We start from the raw sequence: 21,772 nt of genomic DNA on the forward strand, positions 1-21,772 counted from the left end.
TTTCTTTCTCCTGGACTCCAAATCCACATCTGGAGTGTCTATACTTGGGAATCCAAGAAGACCTCAAATTCAACATGTTCTATTACTTACAAATATCTGTCACAAAACCATTCCTCCTAAAAGTTGTCACTCAGTGAGAAGCTCCTCCAGCCACTTAATCTGACAAATCAATCCTGCTTCTCTCAAATCTCACTGCTTCCATATTCTCTTAAAATGAATCCACTACTTTTTCCATCCGCAATGCTTCTCCTTTAATTCTTACCAGCATCAAATACTAAGTAGCAAACTGAGATTCCCTATCTCTAATTATGCTCCCATATTCCAATCCATTTGACATTGCTGTCAGAGTCATCTTTCTAAAATTTAAGCCTGATTTCATTACTCTCATTAATGGAGTTGTTACAACTCTCCTGTAATTTTCTAAAATGGCTTGGACAACCATTTCCTATCTGTCTTCTCTTCCTATCAATACTTCTCTGCACTCCTCTTATCTTCCCCACCTCAAATTTCTTCAGAGAAAGGATGCCTGGTACACTTTGACCAATCTCAAGTAACACCTATCTCCTTGATCTACCTAATACTTGTATATAATTCATATCTCAGCCTATCTATTTCCTCTGAAACAATTTTCTTGGTCATATCCCTCACGTCCCTCTAGATTAGTGCCTTTCCTATGTGATTTCTTAGCATCTTATACTTAACCCTTAATATTGCGCTTACTGTATACTGTTATGGCACATTTATTTGTGACAGAAAGCATGTGTCTCAAAGAATGCAGTAAATAGCTCTTAAATGTCTAACCAAGCAATCAAACATTACCATAGTGATTTTGATATCCATATCCTGAACAAGTCACATCACCACAACATAAAAGAATTACAGATCTAAGTACAAGAGTCAAATCTCTCATAGTAATATGTCAGTACATATGAATGATAGGAACTTCAAGAATTTCCCAGTTTTTAAATATGACTCTTCAGAGTTACTACATATGCAATAATGGGAATCTTGGCTAAGATTGTAGCTCAGGGGTAGAATACTTGCCAAGCATGTATGGGGCTTTGGATTCAATTCTCACAGCATATATAAATAAATTAAATTAAATTAAAGAGCCTCAACAACTAAATAATAATAATAAGAAGAAACATCATCATCATCGTCATCATCATCATCATCATCTGAGGAATATAGAAAACTAAGAGATTGAGATATCAGATTAAGCTGACACATTAGCTCAGTGACTCCCTTCCTGAACATCAGCTACACCAACATGTGTTTTGTACTCTTGCCTCAGCAAATAAATTACTACAAACCAAGGATCTTCCAAACAAATAAGAAACTAAACTTCAAATGTTAAATCACCTCATGTTTTCATGGAATAAAATACCAGATAACAAATGAATGTAATAATACATATTCTCCTTTGTAAAGCTAATAATACACTTGTATTTTTAACTTATCTGAAATATCTTCATTATATCACAAAAAGAGAGGGCAATATGGCAATTTTGATTCTACTAGTATCAGACTTCCTCTGTGATTCAACAGATTCAAATAATTGACACAGCTATTTTAATATCAGTAATAACTTTCCATTACTCTGGGCTAAATACTCTCACATCCAAGTTTAATAAGTGGCATGTGTTTAAAAATATTATATAACTGTATTAGTAATTCATCCAGGTCATTCATGCTATTTTATTCAATTTAATTATACTGACATATCTAAAATATCCAAATCAAAACTAATTTTAGAAATTTTCTCAAATAGATTAGATACCCTTTAATGATGCTATTGTAAGTGTGTCCCAAAATATGCAAAATTCAAGAGAAAAGACCATTTCAAAACTAATCAAATAAGACAAAAACAAGCGATTAAAATTCAAGATACAAAGCAACTGCCAAGCTACAATATGTATGATTAAAAAGGGATAATTGCACCTAACAAAATATTTAATCTAAATACAGAATATAAATAACTAGCATATGATGAAACCATTTAAGAAAACAACCTAACATAAATTCAGTTCTTGAAAGCTTAAAAATTATTTCAATTTGAGTTTAACTCTGAAAAAAGAAAAAGACATGAAATCTGAAAAGTAAAATCTACAGATGGAAATTTAGTACTGTGTGTTTTACCTCTGGGAGTTACAGGCTGCACCATGATTCTATTCTTACACTACAAATCTGTTGTGTGGGGAGCGGGGGTGGAATAACTGTGTTATAGGAAAAAGAGAATAGAACAAATTGTTGTAAGAACATGTAGTTTTTTTTATGTATCTTTATTCTTTACAAGTAATCTTATTCTTTAAAGTTTTTTTAATATAAATAGATTCATCTATATTTAAAAGACCTAATGCCCATCATGTTTCTTAGGATAAGAATTATTCTTCAAAATCCTCTGCTACTTAACCCATTTACAGTTTCTTTTAAACCCTTAATATTATAAAAATAATGAGGAAGGGATTTTTTTAATGTTTGCTTTCTTCCCCAACCTAAACCAAAACACCAATATAAACCACTACCAAGGAGAAAAGGAAAAGAGAGTGGTTAGGATAGCAGCTGTGTTGGAACTCATAAAGCACATACAATGGTAGATTTGTGAGGTGATGCCTGAGACACAAAAATGTCTAGATATGATCTAATTCCTAAAATTAAAGGAAAAAAATTCGGTTCTTGATGTTTTGACTTTTAGAGTGCTGTCTTCCCTCCCCACCAAAAAAATATTTTTGCTTTAGATGCTCTAATTAATTGGCTTTAATATGTTGTAGGGAGGCATTAATTTATGAAAAAGAAAAACATGGCCAAGAATGACTCAGAAATGAGTATTCATCATAAAACCACCTTACACCTGTGTATGTTATTACAGCTTAAAAACATTTTCTTTCCATTTGCAATTTAAACTCATATAAAAATACTTCAGATAAACTGTTGTGCTGGTTTTGCTTCTTCCTGAAAATCAACAGTTTGAGATGGCATAGGTACAAAATAAAAAGAAGCAGGAGTAGTGAGAACTATACAGGTTGAAAGAATACAATTGGAAGAGTCAGGGAAGGTAATACATATGAGAGCAAAATGGAACAAAGTGTGAATGCATTTGGAAGAGAAACAAAGCACAAATGCACATAGTAGCCTTAAATGAAAGGAAACGCATACATTTTTGCTTCACACAAGAATGAAAAATAAACAAATAACTAAAGATATAAATATGTTTTTAGGGACAAACACATAGGAAGCAAGAAATTCATAAAATTCAATCCTCCAGTTTTTTCAAATAAGTAAAAAGTGAAATCTTTTAGTAAAAATGAAAGGGGGTCTTTTAATGAAGTAGTGATATAATACATCAAGAGTCACCAAACTTAAGACCTATGGGTCAAATGTTTAACCTTTTTCTGCAAAAGGGCCTATATAGAATCAAATAAGACAAAAACAAGTGATTAAAATTCAAGATACAAAGCAACTGTCAAGCTACAGTATATATGATTAAAAAGGGATAATTGCATCTCAAGCCAACGTTTTTAAGGGTTTGGGGGGAAAAACAAGAGAAGAATATGATACAGACTATATATGGCCCATAAAGTGTAAAATATTTACTATCTGCTCCTTTAAAGAAAAAAATTGATGACCCTGGGTCTAATAATATCACCTGTGAAGCAGAGAAAAATTACTAGAGATCTGAAGATTCACTGTTATTTGCATGATGATAATATTGTCCTACTTTTCTATTTATGAGTGAAATAATAAGATGTCTTACCTTTATTTCTAAATAATATATAAAATTAGGGAAATAGCAAATATAAGTAAATGCAAAAGAAAAAAAAACATTTGAATATATGATGGAATTTTTTTCAAATACAAACAGCAGGAGCATCAGCAAGAATAACCAAAACAAAAACTCAGATTCAAGAATATTAGTGAACCCTCAGCAAGGAAAGATAACAAATATAAAGAGGTCATAGCAAATCACAACACAATGAAACAATGAAACAAAAAGGAACTCTTACAAGGAGTCAAAGAAAAAAAAGACATAATATATAGCTGAGGAATAAAAAATAATGACTAGATTCCTTGTCAGAAACTACAAATGGCAGAAAATAACGAAATATTTTAAAGAGAAATAATAAGTAACTCTACCTCAAGTGAAAGTGCATAAAAAATGAAGAACCTATGAGTACATTTCTGATAACAAAAGCAGAAAGAATTTGTTCCCAACAATCCTTCATACAAAAAACAGTCACAGGAAATTATTCAGACTGACAGAAAATAATACCAGGATAAATCTGATGTACAAAAAGAAATGAAAGGACAAGAAATTACAAATAAATGTATAAGTAAGCCAGGTATGGTGGAACATGCCTGTAATCCCAGTGCTTCAGGGGACTGAGGCATGAGGATCTCGAGTTTAAAGCCAGCCTTAGCAACTTAGCGAGGCCCTAAGCAACTCAGAGAGAGCCTGTCTCCAAATAAAACATTAAAAAGAGATAGGAATGTGGCTCAGGAGTGTACCCCTGAGTTCAATCCCTGGTGCCCAGTTGTGGGAGACCAACTTTACACGTGACTGAGTCATATTCCCTGGCTGGGTGCTGAGGCGCTCAATTACAGAAATGTGGCAGAGATTTCCCCACCCTTCTTGGGTTTGAGGGTCAGTGTCTTGTGCGTGGGTGTGTCTTGCTACAGCCCCATGGGTGGAACTATGCTCACCTGTTCCTTTGTAATATAACCCCTTGCCCTGTTTAGGATAGAATCTTCCATGGAGGTGTCTTGTGTGTGTCCCCTTCTCTTACAGTGCCCTTGGGTGTAGCCTACCCAGATGTCAGTCAACCTGCTGACAGTGGACATCATGAAGATAGACTCAGCCCCCTGAAACTTGACCCCTTGCCTCATTTGAATAGCTTCTCCTCAATAAAAAGGGTCAGTACATTCTGGCATAGGCTCATGCGCGCGCGCGCGCTCTCTCTCTCTCTCTCTCTCTCTCTCTCTCTCTCCTCTCTTCCTGTGGACCCTTAAGGTCAGCGGAGCCGTCACAGCGACCCCAAAGAAAAAGGTATTTGTGTCTCTTGTGTGGTTATTTTGCAAAGCCCAGTGAACCCAGTTTACCTGGAGTGACCCCTGAGCCTTTTAGTCCCGAGAACTGAAACCCAGCACTCAGTAAATAAATAAATAAGTTTTTATATTTAAGGCTTGTTTAAAAGAGAATTGGAGGGGCTTGGGATGTGGCTCAAGTAGTAGTGCGTTCGCCTGGCATGTGCAAGGCACTGGGTTCAATCCTCAGCACCACATAAAAATAAAATAAAGATATTGTGTCCACCTAAAACTAAAATAATAATAATAATAATTATTATTATTATTATTATTTTAAAATAAATATATATAAATTAAATAAAAGAGAATTGGATATTTAAAACTAACATAACAACAATGTATTATGAAGTATGTAAGTAAAAGAAAAATCAGCACAAAAGATGGAAGGAACCAGTGGAAATTATAAACTTGAACCAATATAAAACCTCCTGGCTCAAATGTCTTCTTTCAAGAATTCTATGAAACATTTAAAGAAGGACTTATGCTACTCTTCCACAAACTTTTTCAGGAGTTAGGGAAAGAGGAACATTTTTCAACTCATTTTCTAAATACAGATCAAAAACCTTACAATAAAAGAAAAATGATATACCAATAGCCATCATGAACACATAGGCAAAAAAATTTTATCAGAATAATTTCAAATGAAATTATGCAATATTTAAAAGGGTGATTTGTTATGACCAAATGGAGTTTACTTCCAAAATGCAAAGCTAATTTAACATCCCCAAACAAACATAATTTGCTAAATTAGTGGATTAAATAAGAAAAACCATATGAACTTCCAGTAAATGCAAAAAAAAATCATTTAACATTTTAAATAAGCAGTCCTGATAAAAATTCTCAACAAGTTAAGAAAAAAAGGGGGGCTGGGGATGTGGCTCAAGCGGTAGCGCGCTCGCCTGGCATGCGTGCGGCCCAGGTTCGATCCTCAGCACCACCTACAAACAAAGATGTTGTGTCCGCCGAGAACTAAAAAATAAATATTAAAAATTCTCTCTCTCTCTCTCTCTCTCTCTCTCTCCTCTATCTTTAAAAAAAACAGAAAAAGAAAAAAAGAAAACTTCTCATGAAATATGACATCTATGAAAAATCTGTATATAAAGTCAACTCTAATAGAGAAAGATTGAATGCTTTTTACCCAAAGATCTTGAGAAAAGCAATGATGCCCATTCTCAAACACTTTACTTGTGATCTTAACTATGGCAATAAAACAAGCCAAAAAAAAAACAAAGTGTAAAGACTGAAAAGGATGTTATAAACCTCTATTTATTCAAATTTAATTACTGGGAAGAAGAAAAGCATAAGAAATCAATAAAATAAACTAATAAATAGCCTGGCAAGATCATGAAGGTTTAAGTCCAATATAAAAAAAAAAATTCAACAGTGGGCTGGAGCTAGAGATCAGTGGTAAAGTGCTTGCCTTGCATGTGTGAGGCACTGGGTTTGATCCTCAGCACCACATAAAAATAAATAAAGATACTGTGTGTTCATCTACAACTAAAAACAAATTTTTTAAAATTCAACAGTATTTGCATACAGTTCAAATCAAAAATATTAAATACTTTAAAATAGTAATGTTTATAATAGCATCAAAAAATATTATGAGTCCAGCATTGTCAAATTTGACACAACATGCATGAGATTACTACGCTGAAAGCTACATTTATTACATTAGAGAAATTAAAGACAATCTCAGTAAATGCAGATATACCATGCTTGTAGATCAGAAGACTCAACATAAAGATGTGAATGTTCACCAACAGATCTATAGATTCAATGCAATGCCAAACAATATCTCAGCAGGTTATTTTTCTGGTTTCCACATGGAATGTAGAAGGCTGTAAAGAACATAGTTTACACTCTGACAACAAAAGAACAAGAAAAAAAAATCTACAAATATAAACTTTATTTGAAATCATCAGAAAGCTAAGGAAACCCAAACTCTGAGGAAAGATGGTTGTCTAGAAGAACATATTGGGCATGAACACTTGAGTACTGGAGAAAGTCTACAGGACACCCAGAAGACTAACTAAAATTGTTAATGAATTGCTGAAGGCCGAGTGTGCACTAGCAAGATAATATAGAACCCATGGAGAGAACATAAACAAAGGGAATTCATGTCCATTCAAGGGTTCTTCTTCACAAACCTCACTAAAAGTTCACTAAGAAAACATACAAAGTGAAAAGCCCAAGAAAATCTCCGTCAGAGTACAGACTTGACAGAGCAGCCACTAAGAGAAAAGCATGGAGTCCAGCCTGGAATCTTTCTACCAACATTAATAAGGCAAGGGATCAGGAGAGGTGGGGGTGGTCATAAAACCAATGAGGAAAGGAATTCCTCTCACTCTGGACATTGCTGAAAATCCATTTGAGCTAGGAAAAGAAACAAGAGGGGGAAAATCCTCTAGCCCTGACTATAGAAAATGAATTCTTCTTATACATGGAACACTGAGAAGTATCAATTGCCAAAACCTAGAACATAGTGGTTACCCATCTATTAGTAATGTTGCAATATCCAGTACAAAATGGATCTGGGTAGAAATGGAAATCTGTGAAGTGCAAGCATGAGTAAGCCAGAGTGAGTAAGTGGCAGATATAATTTGTTTTCATAGTTTTAAGTCCCAAAGAAAGAAGTTTTGTCTGCCAATCTTCTAACACACAGACCTGAAGTTAAGTTATTGCCAATAGATCAGAAGTCAATAACAAAATCAAACAAAGAAAATACTCAAAAGAACTATGAGAATAGAGTGATCCTATCCAGTCTGTTTTCTGTAGCTGGCATTGACACAGCACAATGACATCAGCTCTCAACTTAGCTGAACCATCAGTAACCTGGCCCAGTCCCAATGGGCCAGTGGCTTTGCTTCAAATGTTGAAGTGAAAGGTAAGTTTTTCTCCAAAAGGGGTAGCTTCCACCCCTTCATGAAAAGCCAAAATGACATTAAGTCCAGACCAGTGTATCCTTGCAAAAACTATTTTCATTTGATAAATAAGATCCACTGGGCTTTTTCTTTGTTAACCATGAAGACCACATTAACTTATGCTCTAAAAGAAACATTACACCAGACAACTCAAAGCATCCTTAGGTCTTAACAAGAGCAAAGTTATTGGTAATTGGCAAAGAACTATCCACTTTTCAAAGAAAGTACACTTGGTAGGGATGTAGTAGGGATCAACAGTAAAGGGTTTGTCCAGCATTCCTGAGGCCTGAGTTTAATCTCCAGCAAAACACACACACACACACACACACACACACACACACACACACACACACACACACACACACCTTTAGCCAGGCATGCTAGGTGTTTGAGGCCAATCTGGGCAATAAAGGAAGACCCTGCCTCAAGATTAAGGGTGCATTTGGTAACTGGGTCAGGCAGGTGGCACTGCTGTACTGGGAAATGGTCTAAGTCCTCCAGCAGCCACCAAGCCCTAACTAAAACTGTGATTTCTTTTCTTTCCTTCTAGTATGATATATTATTGTTTTTGTTGGATCACCTGGCTACATAGAGCAACGAATGCAGTGAATGGGAGAATCTGTTTTAAATCTATAAGCATTCTTAGTATAAAAACGTGAAAACATCAATACCAATAAGACATTTAGCAAAGGAAGCCAGAACAGTACAGTGAATAGGCCCAGGGTCTCCACCCACACTTCAACTTTTTGTATTTGAGTGTTTACCCACCACCTGCAGGAACAGAAATCAAAGAATTTACAGACACACAAAAGCAACTCCAGGCATAGCTGTCAGGAGACTACATTATTTCCTGTTCAGAAGTGTGGGGCATGATGGAGAAGGGGGAGCCAGCCTGCAGGGAAGATCTGTGGCAGTGAGGAGGGTTTTGTTTTGATTTGGCTCCTCACTCCAGGGTTCCTCACTTCCTCCCTCTTCTACCCCAAGTTCCTGCAAGGGCCTGAGCCTCAGAATCTCTAGTTTGCCCCTGTGCATGCCCCTGCAGCTCCACCCTACAGTGCTCAGTGCCTTCAGCCTCCCTTTCTACCTACTGTGCTTTTCACCACAGGACTGGTAGGATGATGACTTGAGCAGCTCTGTCCAACAGAACTAGAAAAGTTATGTTCTTTTTCCTCCTTGAGGTTCTCTACCTTACTTGGGTTTTATCTTAAGCACTTGAGATTAGACAAAGGGGAGAGAGAAAGAATCAGTACAGTAGCACTGTATCAAAAAGGCTCTGTATTTACATTCAATTTCAAGTGGTAGCCCACTCAGACTCAACAAATGAACCTATAATGTGTATAGTCTACCCAAAGCTCAGCATACTCATAGCTGACACCTTTTATATTAGCTCTTGGAAACCCTTGATTCAATAGCTACAACACTGCCTTTTGCCTATGGCCCTGAAGCTTGCTGCTTCATTGATGTGATAATATTCCTTCCTCCTCCAGCCTAGAAAGTGAGCAACAGACAAAGCATCAATCCAGCTATTTCATTTAATTCTTAATACTGCTCCACCAAATTAAAAAAGAACATTTGCTACTATTTATCTCATATCCCCTAGACCAGCCCTCAGGAGCCCTATACTTTCTCTTACAGGAAGACCCATGTCTTCAACATCACATCCTTGTCACCAAAAATATAAAAAATTTCTAAGGGTCTGGGATTTTACCCTACTTACAAGCTATGAAGCTAGTTAGCCTGTTACTGTTTCATGGGCAAAAATAGAAGATATAAGATGCTGGGTCAAAAGACTTTATTATCCATAATATAGCAAACAGTTATGAGCATCATGTCAGTGACAGTTCACCTTCCTCTTTAAGTTCTCCTGACAGAGATGCATGCATTAGTGGACACTCTATTACTAGGTGGGTTTCCATCACAGCTGAAGAACAATGAGCTTGAGGAAATTATCATTTTTTATAATAAACAGAAGAAGGTTTTTTATCTGCTCTTTTTTCTTAGGAGTTATTACATCATCTCTCAAAGGTGCTAACAACAAACATAGTAGCCAGGTCTGCATTCCTGGCATACCCAGTACAAACTTTTTCAGGGATGCTTAGGGCTCATGGAAGACTAAATCACCCAACACAATCCTATTCAATCTAACTCCAGAGCAAAAATATAATGTGTTACATTTCAAGAAGCAAACTACCTTTATTTACACACAACATTAATTATTTACATCAAAAAGATCGTAGAATTCTTTTTTTTTTTGATTGAACTCAGAGTTCATATGACCACTGAGCCACATCCCTACCCCTATTTTATATTTTATAGAGATGGGTGGGCTCACTGAGTTGCTTAGTGCCTCACTTTTGCTGAGGCTGGCTTTGAACTCTCAATCCTCCTATCTCAACCTCCTAAGCCATTGGGATTACAGGTGTACACCAATCGCACCCTCTGGAATTCATTATTAAAAGTTTTTAGATTAATAAAAAAAATTTAGCAAAGTTGCAGGCTACAAGGTCAACATACAAAAACCAATTCAAATTATATTTACTAACAACAAACAATTGGATTTTTAAAGTTAGGTGTTATTTTCAATAAAGAAATTAAGTAGAAACAAATCTAACAAAATATATGCAAGATGTATAGCAAAAGACCTAAATAACATGGATAAAAGAAATCAAATATATAACATTAAAAAAAAAAGAGATTGTGTCCATAAGTTGAAAGACTCAATAATGTTGACAGTTTTCCCAAAATCCATCTGTAGCTAAATTCTGTAAAATCAAAATAACATGATTTTTTGTAGGTATCATGGCCCTAAAATGGAAACTAGAAGGTAGTAGTAACTGAAGATATATTGCTGAATATAACTAGCAGAAAGTCACCTGGGATGACATTCATTAGAGGTTAATAGTAAACTCTTAAAATACATTCATTCTCCCAAATGAATAACCAAGTTGTACAACGGATGTTACTGAATCCACAAGATTACAGTCAGCCATTCAATTGTGTCTCTCATCAAGCATAAGACTCAGCCCAGAAGAGGGGAATTGACATAGCTTTGTTAAATATATAATCCAGCTCATAAATGATTTGGCCTCAAAACAAAGAAATTAAGAGAAGAATTATGCAAAGAAAAGGAAACAACAGGAAAAAAAACAGTGGGAGCAGGAGCACAAACATGGCTGTTTGTATAATTCTTTGATTAAAATAAAAGAGGAGAAACTTCAGCAAAATGCTTAATATTTAGAAGATGCAAAGACAGATAAAAAGCAGTCAAAACAGTAATCCATAAAATTGGGGGTGAAGTAATAATTGGACAAAGCCCCAGACATGCCAACAGTAATATAACAGAGGGAGGATAGACTATAGTAATAGTCACAGTATCTAAAATCTAGGTTCAAATGAAAAAACAGAAAGAAATGCCAGATATTTATTTTTGTAATGTATGCCATGCTAGCAAAAGACACAACTACAAATAAATATTGCAAAAAATAAAAATTAAAAATTTTAATTGTTCCACTTAGTTGGGGTAAGGAAGAAGAGGAAAGAAAAGCTGTGGCATTTTCTATCTCCTAAAAATATTCAATTCTGATGCATGCACTTTATCCAATTTGATTAGTTTTCAATTATTCTCTTATAGATAATGAATCATCACCGTTATTTACTCTCTACTACCTTGGCTTTGCCCCACTTGAAGAAGGTTTCAGCAGATGGTCCATTTCTATCTTTCTGATAAAACATGTATTGTGAAAGAAATTTAAAGTTGAGAGGCCAAATGAAATTTTTAAATTGATTTTCCCTAGGTTCCAGTATCAGAGAGTTCAGAGTTAACTACATTAAGTATTCATTGAAAAAGCACCCTTTCTAAAACAATACAGTTAAAAACTGATTTTCTACAATTAAACCCTACTTTTGTTTATATACTTTGTAAACGGTTTGAAAGCACTTTTAGTTAATTCCAATATATCATCAAGTTGAGTTTTTTACTTAGACACTCAAGAGAATCAGAATGACCCACAAGCTGGACAAGAATGTTTTGATATGAATAATGCAATGTAAACAGTGGCAGTTGTCCAAATTTAAGAAGACAAATGTATAAAATTAAAAGTCAAAGACCCTATATCAGGATTTTTTAGAATTAAAAAAGATAAGCAATCAAAATATTTAAAACTAAAAGCATAACTTTTGAAAAAGGATTTAAGTGAGCTATGTTTTGAGATTAGATACACATTTGTTTTTTGTTTTTTTAATTATCACTGGGAAAGCCAAAGTGCTTTCCCAGCTTATTAAGTAAAAAATTAATCTACAAAATTATTTATAATATAAGATTTGATTCAAATAAGCAATTGTAGAATTCTTCAAAATCAGTTACCTATATGAATATAAAACATACTAAATGCACAAGTTTGGAAAATGTGTTACTATGGAAACAAGAATCTATAAATTCTGATATGTAATTTGAATAATTTCTTCATGAAAGTAACATAATCTGATTCTCAGTCTAATAGCATATTTGTTAAAAACAGGGAATGTTAGGAATATTCTGTGAACATATGAGTAACTTGTAAGCACCAAATAAATTTCTGATTTTTGAAAAGAAATAAAATAAGACTAAGCACTGAATTCATTTTTTAAAATTGTTTGTGAATCTTATGCATCTTTAGCCACAGTCACCTATACACAAGATAAACAGCAATATCCGGGCCTTAGCATTTTTGCTACCATTACTGCTTACAGAAACCTCAGATTTTGTTTCTTAGAAATAATTTGAATATAATGTGGAAATACTGTCTCACAAAGAGATAAGCAAAGAAATACGTTTACAACAAAAAGAATCAAAGCTACTTTATGATCCAAAGAAAGCTTGATTCACCAAATGTTATATAACCAATAATCAGTGACTGAACCTTGATTATCCAATTTTAAGTCCAATACTTTCATAATTTTCCAAAGAGAGAGCTAGCTACCTAGTAGGGTGGGGTTTGCAGAGTTCTAACACTGACTCTAATAGTTAACTTATCTAGACTTTTTCAAATCAACAAATTTCTCTGTACCTTATTTTCTTCTATTTCATGGGGATATTCTGACAATAAACCTAACCAAATATTTAACTCTGGCAGAAAAATATCTATATTTTCATTATACTAATAAATTTCTTTGTTCCCTATACAAATTTCACCTTATACTACCATGCTTTCTATGATTTTAGTTTTAAGCTTAAAATAATATTTTGTGATTATCAGCTATCTTTTAATGTGGTTCGCATTGTAGAAAGATCCTTTCCCCCAACTTTCAAAATGCATAAACAGTAATACAACATTTTCATTTTTATTATTACCAAAGCCTTGTCACCCAAAGCTTTGGGTGGGGAAAATTTTAGAAACTCACAACAAAATTTTTCACATTATTCTCAATTTCTGTAGAAATGCAATGTAAAATTCATGTGCTCATCAGCTATTCCCCTTTAAAAAACACAGTCTGAACAATTATAAAAATGCACATTGCTTTTCAAAACTGTAAGAGCATAATTCTAATGACAAATTAAAAACTTAGGATAAAATATATTGAAAGGTAAAGATCACTAATATTCTTAAAATAAAGGAAATAGGTAATAATTAATATTCCAATAACAACCATTGGCAATGCCTTCAATTTTGTCAATATAGAATCCAGCTTCTATATAAACTCAAGTCTAAAAGAATACTTATCCTCCACATGACTGAGAATAGAAATGTATTCTAAAATTAATACAAATTTAATTTTAGTATTTTGGTTCAATACTCATACCACTGTTTTATTATTTTGAAAGCATATCTAAAAATAATTTAGTTTTATAATTTATGAGGACATGTAGCTTCCTCCTTCCTTTGCCCATATATGTACCAACATTAACATATAGCTACATAAAATATTTACAAAACTGCAATCCACTAATAAATATACCCCCATCAAAAAATAAAAACTAGCCAACTGAAATAAAATATTAATAACAAATGATCAGTATATATCTACTAAGTAAAAGAGTTATGAAAGGTGAAAGTAAATGACTCAAGTTTTAACCACTAAAACTGTGCTATTAGCAATGGAATGTTTAAAAAAAATCTTAGGGGAAAATCACCCTAGATCAACCCAATTAATATTTTGAATGAATGAAATGAAGAAATAGCTGAATGAATACTGAAATTGTGACAACATTTAACACCTTGAGATGTTCACAACAATTTGGAATATACAGAGACGACTTAAATACAAACTAGTTGAAATTCAATGTGGTTCAGTGTCGAAATGCAGTTGGTTTCTATTTGTAGAACAAAGAACCTCAACCAAAAACATATATAACTACTAAAATATTCACAAGTACAATTATCAAGGCTTTAAAAAGAATACAATATTTTTTACTATGTAAATCTCCCCTCTACCCACCCACCCACGCCTCCCTGCATTTTCTAATGCTTGGCATAAGTGACCAACAAACCAGAATAGAATACAGATTTTAAAAGACTAATTTACTCATGTTCTATTTAAGAACAACATGCAATCACTTATAAATTCAGTCTTTTTAAAAAACATCCTTACATAAAACAGTGGGGGGGGAATCCCGGCTATACATATGAAGCACAGTTTAAGCTCGATACAACTGACCAATCAAAATTAGTGAATGCACTGCATCTCTCTGCAGTGAAGAGAAGCGACAAGGTAGGCTGTCATTCTGCAAAAGCTGCTTTGAACAGGCTTTCCTCTGAAAAGCAGTGCAGTTCCTTTTTATAAAGACTGAATCTAAACGTTGTCTCTGGAGACAAGAAGCCTTCAGTATGTTAAATGACTTTATTATGTATTTTCGGATGCTTATTGATTCCACAGTAGGAAGAGTGAGAGACTGCAGCAGCCTCTAAGCAGCCTTACACGTTCCATACATTAGCAGTACTGCTGAAACAATGGCACAGTACAGACACATATTTTCATTAAGGTCATTTCTGAAGAGGTGTTTATAACCCTCTTCCCCCAGTTCTCTACAAACAAGTGAACAAAATGAATCAATCAAAACTGGAAATGCTTCAACTACATCAAGAATTTATCAAATCCTTAGCAAAGGTAAGATGTGTTCCTTCTTATAATATACAGCTGCTTTTGAAATTGGCATAGTGGGGTAAAATTGTTTTGAAATTTTTCAGTCTAAATTTAAAGTTTATGTGTTTATTTCTACTCAATGCTATATTTGTAATTTTTAGATCTATTTCATTTAAGACATGATATATTTTAAATGCAATTTTTAGGATGTACTGTTAAATTGAAGAATAGTCTGTTAATTACCTACAAAGACATCAGCTTTTAAATCACCTCAGACATACTAAATATTCTTAATGTGATCAGTACAGTTTTTCTTAAGTGTCTAAAAACTGCTTATATTTCTTATAAAAACCATGTTTACCATTTAGTTGTTATTTATTATTCAATTTTATGTTAACATTATTATTGGGCATGGACATTGAAAATTATTTAATTTGCAATTACATTTTGGTATTGCCTTTTATATTTCAACCACATGAGTAATTTATCAATGGAAATTTAGAGTGTCTTATCATAGAATCTATCTTAATGAGTTATAATTCACACCATGTGCTAATAATTAAGCAAGCTACCTTTTTACAGCTGTATATGTTAAATTTATTATAAAGACAAGGGAATGGCAGTATGTTTAGAGTATATAACTGTTTATAATCTGAAAATACTGGTTAACGTCTAAGAAGAGAGCAGAAATACTTTTAAAATACAGCCTTTCTCTCAGGTTATATTTATAATGCTTAACTCTACTATTAAGTAATACAATTTCTGCCAGGATAAGGGAGTATTTTATTTCAAGAAACTTAATTGTATGCATATAGCTATGGCTCTAGCAATACAGTTTCCTTACTTAGAGAACAAATACTATATGGCTTTAAATTAAAAAAAACTGAAGTAACTTTCAAATAATTAGAAATTGTTAAGAACCCTATTTCTTAACCATTTGTTTTCCTTTTCACAAGGGCCCATAGCAGCTAAGTCAGTATTTACAACCAACAATCTGAAGATTGCAACTGACTGAGAATCTTCCTAGCTCTCTGAACCACAAACTACAAGATATTTCTCCTAAGAAACTAAGGAGTTAAAACCAGGGAATAGCTCTATATTACTGCTGGAATATAACAAATCTACAGTATACTAAGAAGATGCTACAAATAATAACCACAAAAGGAAACACAATATGATTACAAAAGCCTGGGGTGAAAATAGTGAGCATTTTTAAAGGGGGAGTTTAACACACCAGAATCGTGGAAGCTATGGATTCCTGAAGAAACAATGAAATATGAGTTTCAAAAAAGAGAATGACTAATTTCACCAACAAGCAAAATGAACCTTATGTTTCCTACACTATTCAGCTATTCATATCAATTGATGTGACTAATGGATTTTTCCATCTGAGCTTTATGACCAATTATGTATCCTCTTCTAATGAAAACAAACCAAATTAAATAGCACATGGTTTTCATCAAAACAACCTGGACTGGATTTTAATATAAAGAAATTATGTGATCAAGAAGTAATTTCAAAACCATGAGGACTGGTATACAAAAAGATTTACAAATGTAACAAAAGGATGTCTAAATACATTTTAGAAGCTAGAAAACTTACATTTCCTTTTTTGTTTTCACATATTCTGGAAAATAAAGGGACACTATCATATATTCCCTCAAAGGAAAATTTCTATCATTTGAGGAAGTTTCTCTTGGTCGTGACTTTCTAAGGCAAAACAAACACAAATATTATGTACTGTTCTTTAGAAATCCATCAGCTAACTAAATTTCATAATTTATGCAGTTGAAGTACTGGAGAGAAAATGAAAGAATTCCTGCAAGACATGAAATAAAACACAGCTACTTCACTGCTGTCAGGTAAAAATTCATGTCAAAATCTGTCAATGATATCATGTATCAATTTATGAAACTTTGCCATAGTGAACCAAAAGGCCCATAAGGCATCAGCAAACAGGTAGGTCAGAAAATGCATGCACCCCACCACACTGGTTAACATTTACAAAAGAAATTAGATAATTTTTCTTAATTATCATCAAACTTAACATTTCTGTTTTATTTAATTGTAAACATAACTCATGTGACAAAGACCTGTCAGTTCAAAAAACTTGGCACACTTAGAATTTTCCATTTTTATAAGATTTCAGTGTTAGCGAAGATCTTCATTTACGTGAATATGCTTCTATTAATACTCATACCACTCAAAAGAAATTAATATTATCATTTGTTTCTGGAACATTATCCCAAAATAACATGCAGAAATAAAATTATATTCTAAAACTTGTCAAAGTAAACCAAGTAAAAGGGTAACATAAATTCTGAAAATAACTTTTATAATTTTATGTTTGAAATGTAATTTTAGGGATGTACCTGAAATGTTATAGGTGGTTTTATGATATCCAATTTTAACTTTAATAACAATTTGAATATGTTGATTAAACATTTCAGCCTAGAAAATCAGGTATTATTTTTATAAATTACTCTAAACCCCTATATATTAAAATATAGATCTCCATGAATTTTAGCAAAAGAACTTGTTTATTTTCAAAATTTTCTTCAAAATTAAACACTGGGTGATACATAAAAAAAGGTTTCAGAGGTAATGTGCAACTTTAAAAGCTTCCTCAAAAAATGGGTTTTACATACTCCTTTTCCTTAGAATTTAATTTTCTACTTTAAAAGCTGTTTAAACAAATAAACTCAACTAATATATTCTTTTAAACCACTTCAAAAATGACTATTTCTTAATATGTATTAAATTTCAATTTTCTCTTTCTATAAGATACAAGAGGGTGTGGTCACAAAATAAATCATTCATAGGAATGATTAGTACTCTTTTATCAAGCTTTGTGGCTTTTTGCTTTGGCTAATGTCCCTTGTCTTCTAATTTTTTAAGTTTGCATACTGAAAAAATTCAGTGAGCATATTCACCGTGATATGTGAAATACTTGCCACTTGCCTATTTCTGTGGTAAATTACTCCGAATATCCCCTAGCACACTGTTAACTTTTGACTATCAAAAGCAATAGATATGACAGTTTGAAACAAATCAGTGCTCTGTACCATATGCCCTTTTAAATGAACACTTTCCCTGTTCATTTAAAATCTCACAGGAATAATTACACCAACACTAATCATGCTAGAGCATATTAAAATAGCATATATTTTCTATCTACTCAAAACATTTTAAAATGAAATTTTAAAATAGGCTAAACTTAGTTTTGCATACTGGATAGTTTAATATACAAAAAATATGCCTTCTCTCAAGAATAAATGTCTCATTTATTTCCAAAGGAGGAAAACCCTTTTAGTACATTAAGTAATTTTGCACTATAGGGGAACAATCCCCATAAAGTATTCCTCTGAAAGGAGAATGCAATTTCCTTTTATAACAAAGCAATGCAGTCTTGATGGTTTCTTAATTGTACATTTTCCATTAATAGCATACAAACATAAAAATTAAACTAAATACACAATAAAGGTTTTTTGATTACAAAGAATACATGTTTTATACGTCATTTAAGTTGCCAAATATCAAAGAGTTTATTTTATTTCACTTTCTAGGGAAAAAGCCAACTGCTCCAAAAGAATGTGTTTTTCTCCCATTCTGGAAATCAACATGCAGTCTGAATCTAACATTACAGTGCGAGATGACATTGATGACATCAATACCAATATGTACCAAGCACTATCATATCCACTAAGCTTTCAAGTGTCTCTCACAGGATTTCTTATGTTAGAAATTGTGCTGGGACTTGGCAGCAACCTTACCGTATTGGTACTTTACTGCATGAAATCCAACTTAATCAACTCTGTCAGTAACATTATTACAATGAATCTTCATGTACTTGATGTAATAATTTGTGTGGGATGTATTCCTCTAACTATAGTTATCCTTCTGCTTTCACTGGAGAGTAACACAGCTCTCATCTGCTGTTTCCATGAGGCTTGTGTTTCTTTTGCAAGTGTCTCAACAGCAATCAACGTTTTTGCTATCACCTTGGACAGATATGACATCTCTGTAAAACCTGCAAACCGAATTCTGACGATGGGCAGAGCTGTAATGTTAATGATATCCATTTGGATTTTTTCTTTTTTCTCATTCTTAATTCCCTTTATGGAAGTAAATTTTTTCAGTCTTCAAAGTGGAAATACATGGGAAAACAAGACACTTTTGTGTGTCAGTACAAATGAATACTACACTGAACTTGGAATGTATTATCACCTTCTAGTACAGATCCCAATATTCTTTTTCACAGTCATAGTAATGTTAATCACATACACCAAGATACTTCAGGCTCTTAATATTCGAATAGGCACAAGATTTTCAACAGGGCAGAAGAAGAAAGCAAGAAAGAAAAAGACGATTTCTCTAACAACACAACATGAGACTACAGACATGTCACAAAGCAGTGGTGGGAGAAATGTAGTCTTTGGTGTAAGAACTTCAGTTTCTGTAATAATTGCCCTCCGGCGAGCTGTGAAACGACACCGTGAACGGCGAGAAAGGCAGAAAAGAGTCTTCAGAATGTCATTACTGATTATTTCTACATTTCTTCTCTGTTGGACACCAATTTCTGTTTTAAATACCACTATTTTATGTTTAGGCCCAAGTGACCTTTTAGTAAAATTAAGATTGTGTTTTCTAGTCATGGCTTATGGAACTACTATATTTCATCCTCTACTATATGCATTCACTAGACAAAAATTTCAAAAAGTCTTGAAAAGCAAAATGAAAAAAAGAGTTGTTTCCATTGTGGAAGCTGATCCCATGCCTAATAATGCTGTAATACACAACTCTTGGATAGATCCTAAAAGAAATAGAAAGATTACATATGAAGATAGTGAAATAAGAGAGAAATGTTTAGTACCTCAGGTTGTCACAGACTAGGGAAAAGTCTAATTTTCACCAAATCCACATTCAGAGGAGTTTTAGATTTGAATTGTAAAAAAAAAAAATGATCTTACTGCCAAATATAAAAAAAAAAACATTTTAAGTAACGGTTATGTTGTAAATTTTCAATGTGAATGTCAATTAGATTAGCTCATATATATTCAATTTCTTCATTACTTAATGTATTTGTTGCATGGCAGTTTGTTAAAGTAAATATCATGTGTATATTTTGTCAATATTATGTCCATCAGAAGATGTTCATGTAAGTCATATTTTCTAAAGAATAAATACATAGCCTTAAAACAGTGTATAACTTTAAAAAGTAACTGACACAGGTATTTACTTTTTAAAAAAAATATATGAAGTGTATTGTTTCTAAGCCACAAACTATAAAGATATATTTATATGATGACAACTGGAATAGCATTTAACATAAAAACAAAAATTATAGGCTCAAAACAATTCAAGATTTTCTAGGTTATATTTCCTGATAGAGTATACTTGCTATAATGTTTGATGCATCCAAAATAATGAAGTGTGGTTAAAACTTCATTCTTTCTTTTGAATGTAGAAAATCATAGGATTTATTAGTATTTTAAAATTCATACACCAAAAATCAAACATCCCCATATATGCACACCAACATATGGAGATTTTAAAATTCAAGTTTACTATTAAAAAGAAAAGACTGATTTCCTAGATCAAGGATACTATACCTATAAAGTACAAATGAACTGACAACAAAGGGAAGGAAGAAAAAGCTACAAAGCTTCCTTCTTCACTTTGCTTGATTCTAAGCCAAATGTTCTAGGTAAACACAGAATACTGGTGAAAAACAGTGCACTAAAATAAAGTTACTTTTGAACTTTATTCAATTCAATTCTGTTTGCATAACAAGTTAATTATACAAATCTAACTATTAGGAAGAGAAAAAAAGACTTTTATATCATTGTAGGAAAGCCTAACAAAGCCATCTGTTTCTAATTTTAGATACATAGCAACTTTAGAGCAATACAAATTTACACAATGTTCTTAAGCAATCATAGCTCCTAGTTCTTCAAAATATCATTGTTTCCACAATGAAAATCGTTAAGGAACAACAAATTTCACTTTTTCTACTCCACCACACATAATTTAACTTTATGAATTTTTCTCTCCAATCCTGAATTCATGTAAGGAAGATATGAAATTACCAATTCTAACTATAGATGATAAGGATTGGAAATTTCATATCAAACATATTTTCCAACTGGTGTAATGTAATAATCTGGCAATGAGAAGTAATATCACTATGAGAAAATTAGCAATAGGTTATATAAAATAGGCAAGTACCTGCTATACTGTAATTGGTTAGCTAAACAATGGTTATTCTATTTTTTAACACTGTATCCACTAAATGAAGTAATAGTTCATTTTTACATTTAAAAATATAGATTCAATAATATATCACTTTTAGATAAATAAATGGGATTCATTCAATCTAGTTTACTAAATACCCTAATCCCTGGGAAATGAGAACCATGCAATAATTTGAATTCACTGAGATTACTAGCAAATTAAATAGCAATTTATTTCTGATAATAATGCTAACATAATGTCAAATCTTGGCAAAGGCCCAGTTTCCTTCTGCTGTATTTTCTACCGTTTTATGGAATTGGAGAAATGCTTCAATTTGATGAAATGTAGCATAAGCAAGTAAGACTTATTTTTTAAAACCCTGAAGAGAAACTAACTTCGTGGACACAAGTATTAAGGAAAGCTTTATTCAATAAATATATTTGCCACAATATCTCCTGATATCTTCATTTGTAAAT

The 21,772-nt window shown here is 32.9% G+C and overlaps 2 protein-coding genes across 3 annotated transcripts in view; one reads left to right on the forward strand and one right to left on the reverse strand.

Moving 5' to 3' along the window:
- The window catches only part of Cog5 (component of oligomeric golgi complex 5), a 300,246-nt gene that overhangs the window by 214,722 nt on the left and 63,752 nt on the right, over window positions 1-21,772 (reverse strand). The gene's annotated exons all lie outside the window — the stretch shown is intronic.
- On the forward strand, window positions 14,646-21,747 carry Gpr22 (G protein-coupled receptor 22). 2 transcript variants are annotated; one of them, XM_021722426.3, is made up of 3 exons: window positions 14,646-15,086; window positions 16,019-17,021; window positions 18,629-21,747. In XM_021722426.3, the coding sequence occupies exon 3, from the start codon at window positions 18,654-18,656 to the stop codon at window positions 19,953-19,955; it is 1,302 nt and encodes a 433-aa protein (XP_021578101.1). In that variant the 5' UTR covers window positions 14,646-15,086; window positions 16,019-17,021; window positions 18,629-18,653; the 3' UTR covers window positions 19,956-21,747. The 2 variants fall into 2 exon arrangements, with proteins under 2 accessions (XP_021578101.1, XP_021578100.1); XM_021722425.3 differs by having other exon boundaries at window positions 16,019-16,924.

The sequence above is a fragment of the Ictidomys tridecemlineatus genome, chromosome 2 (genome assembly GCF_052094955.1).
Source record: "Ictidomys tridecemlineatus isolate mIctTri1 chromosome 2, mIctTri1.hap1, whole genome shotgun sequence".
Taxonomy (NCBI): Eukaryota; Metazoa; Chordata; class Mammalia; order Rodentia; family Sciuridae; genus Ictidomys; species Ictidomys tridecemlineatus.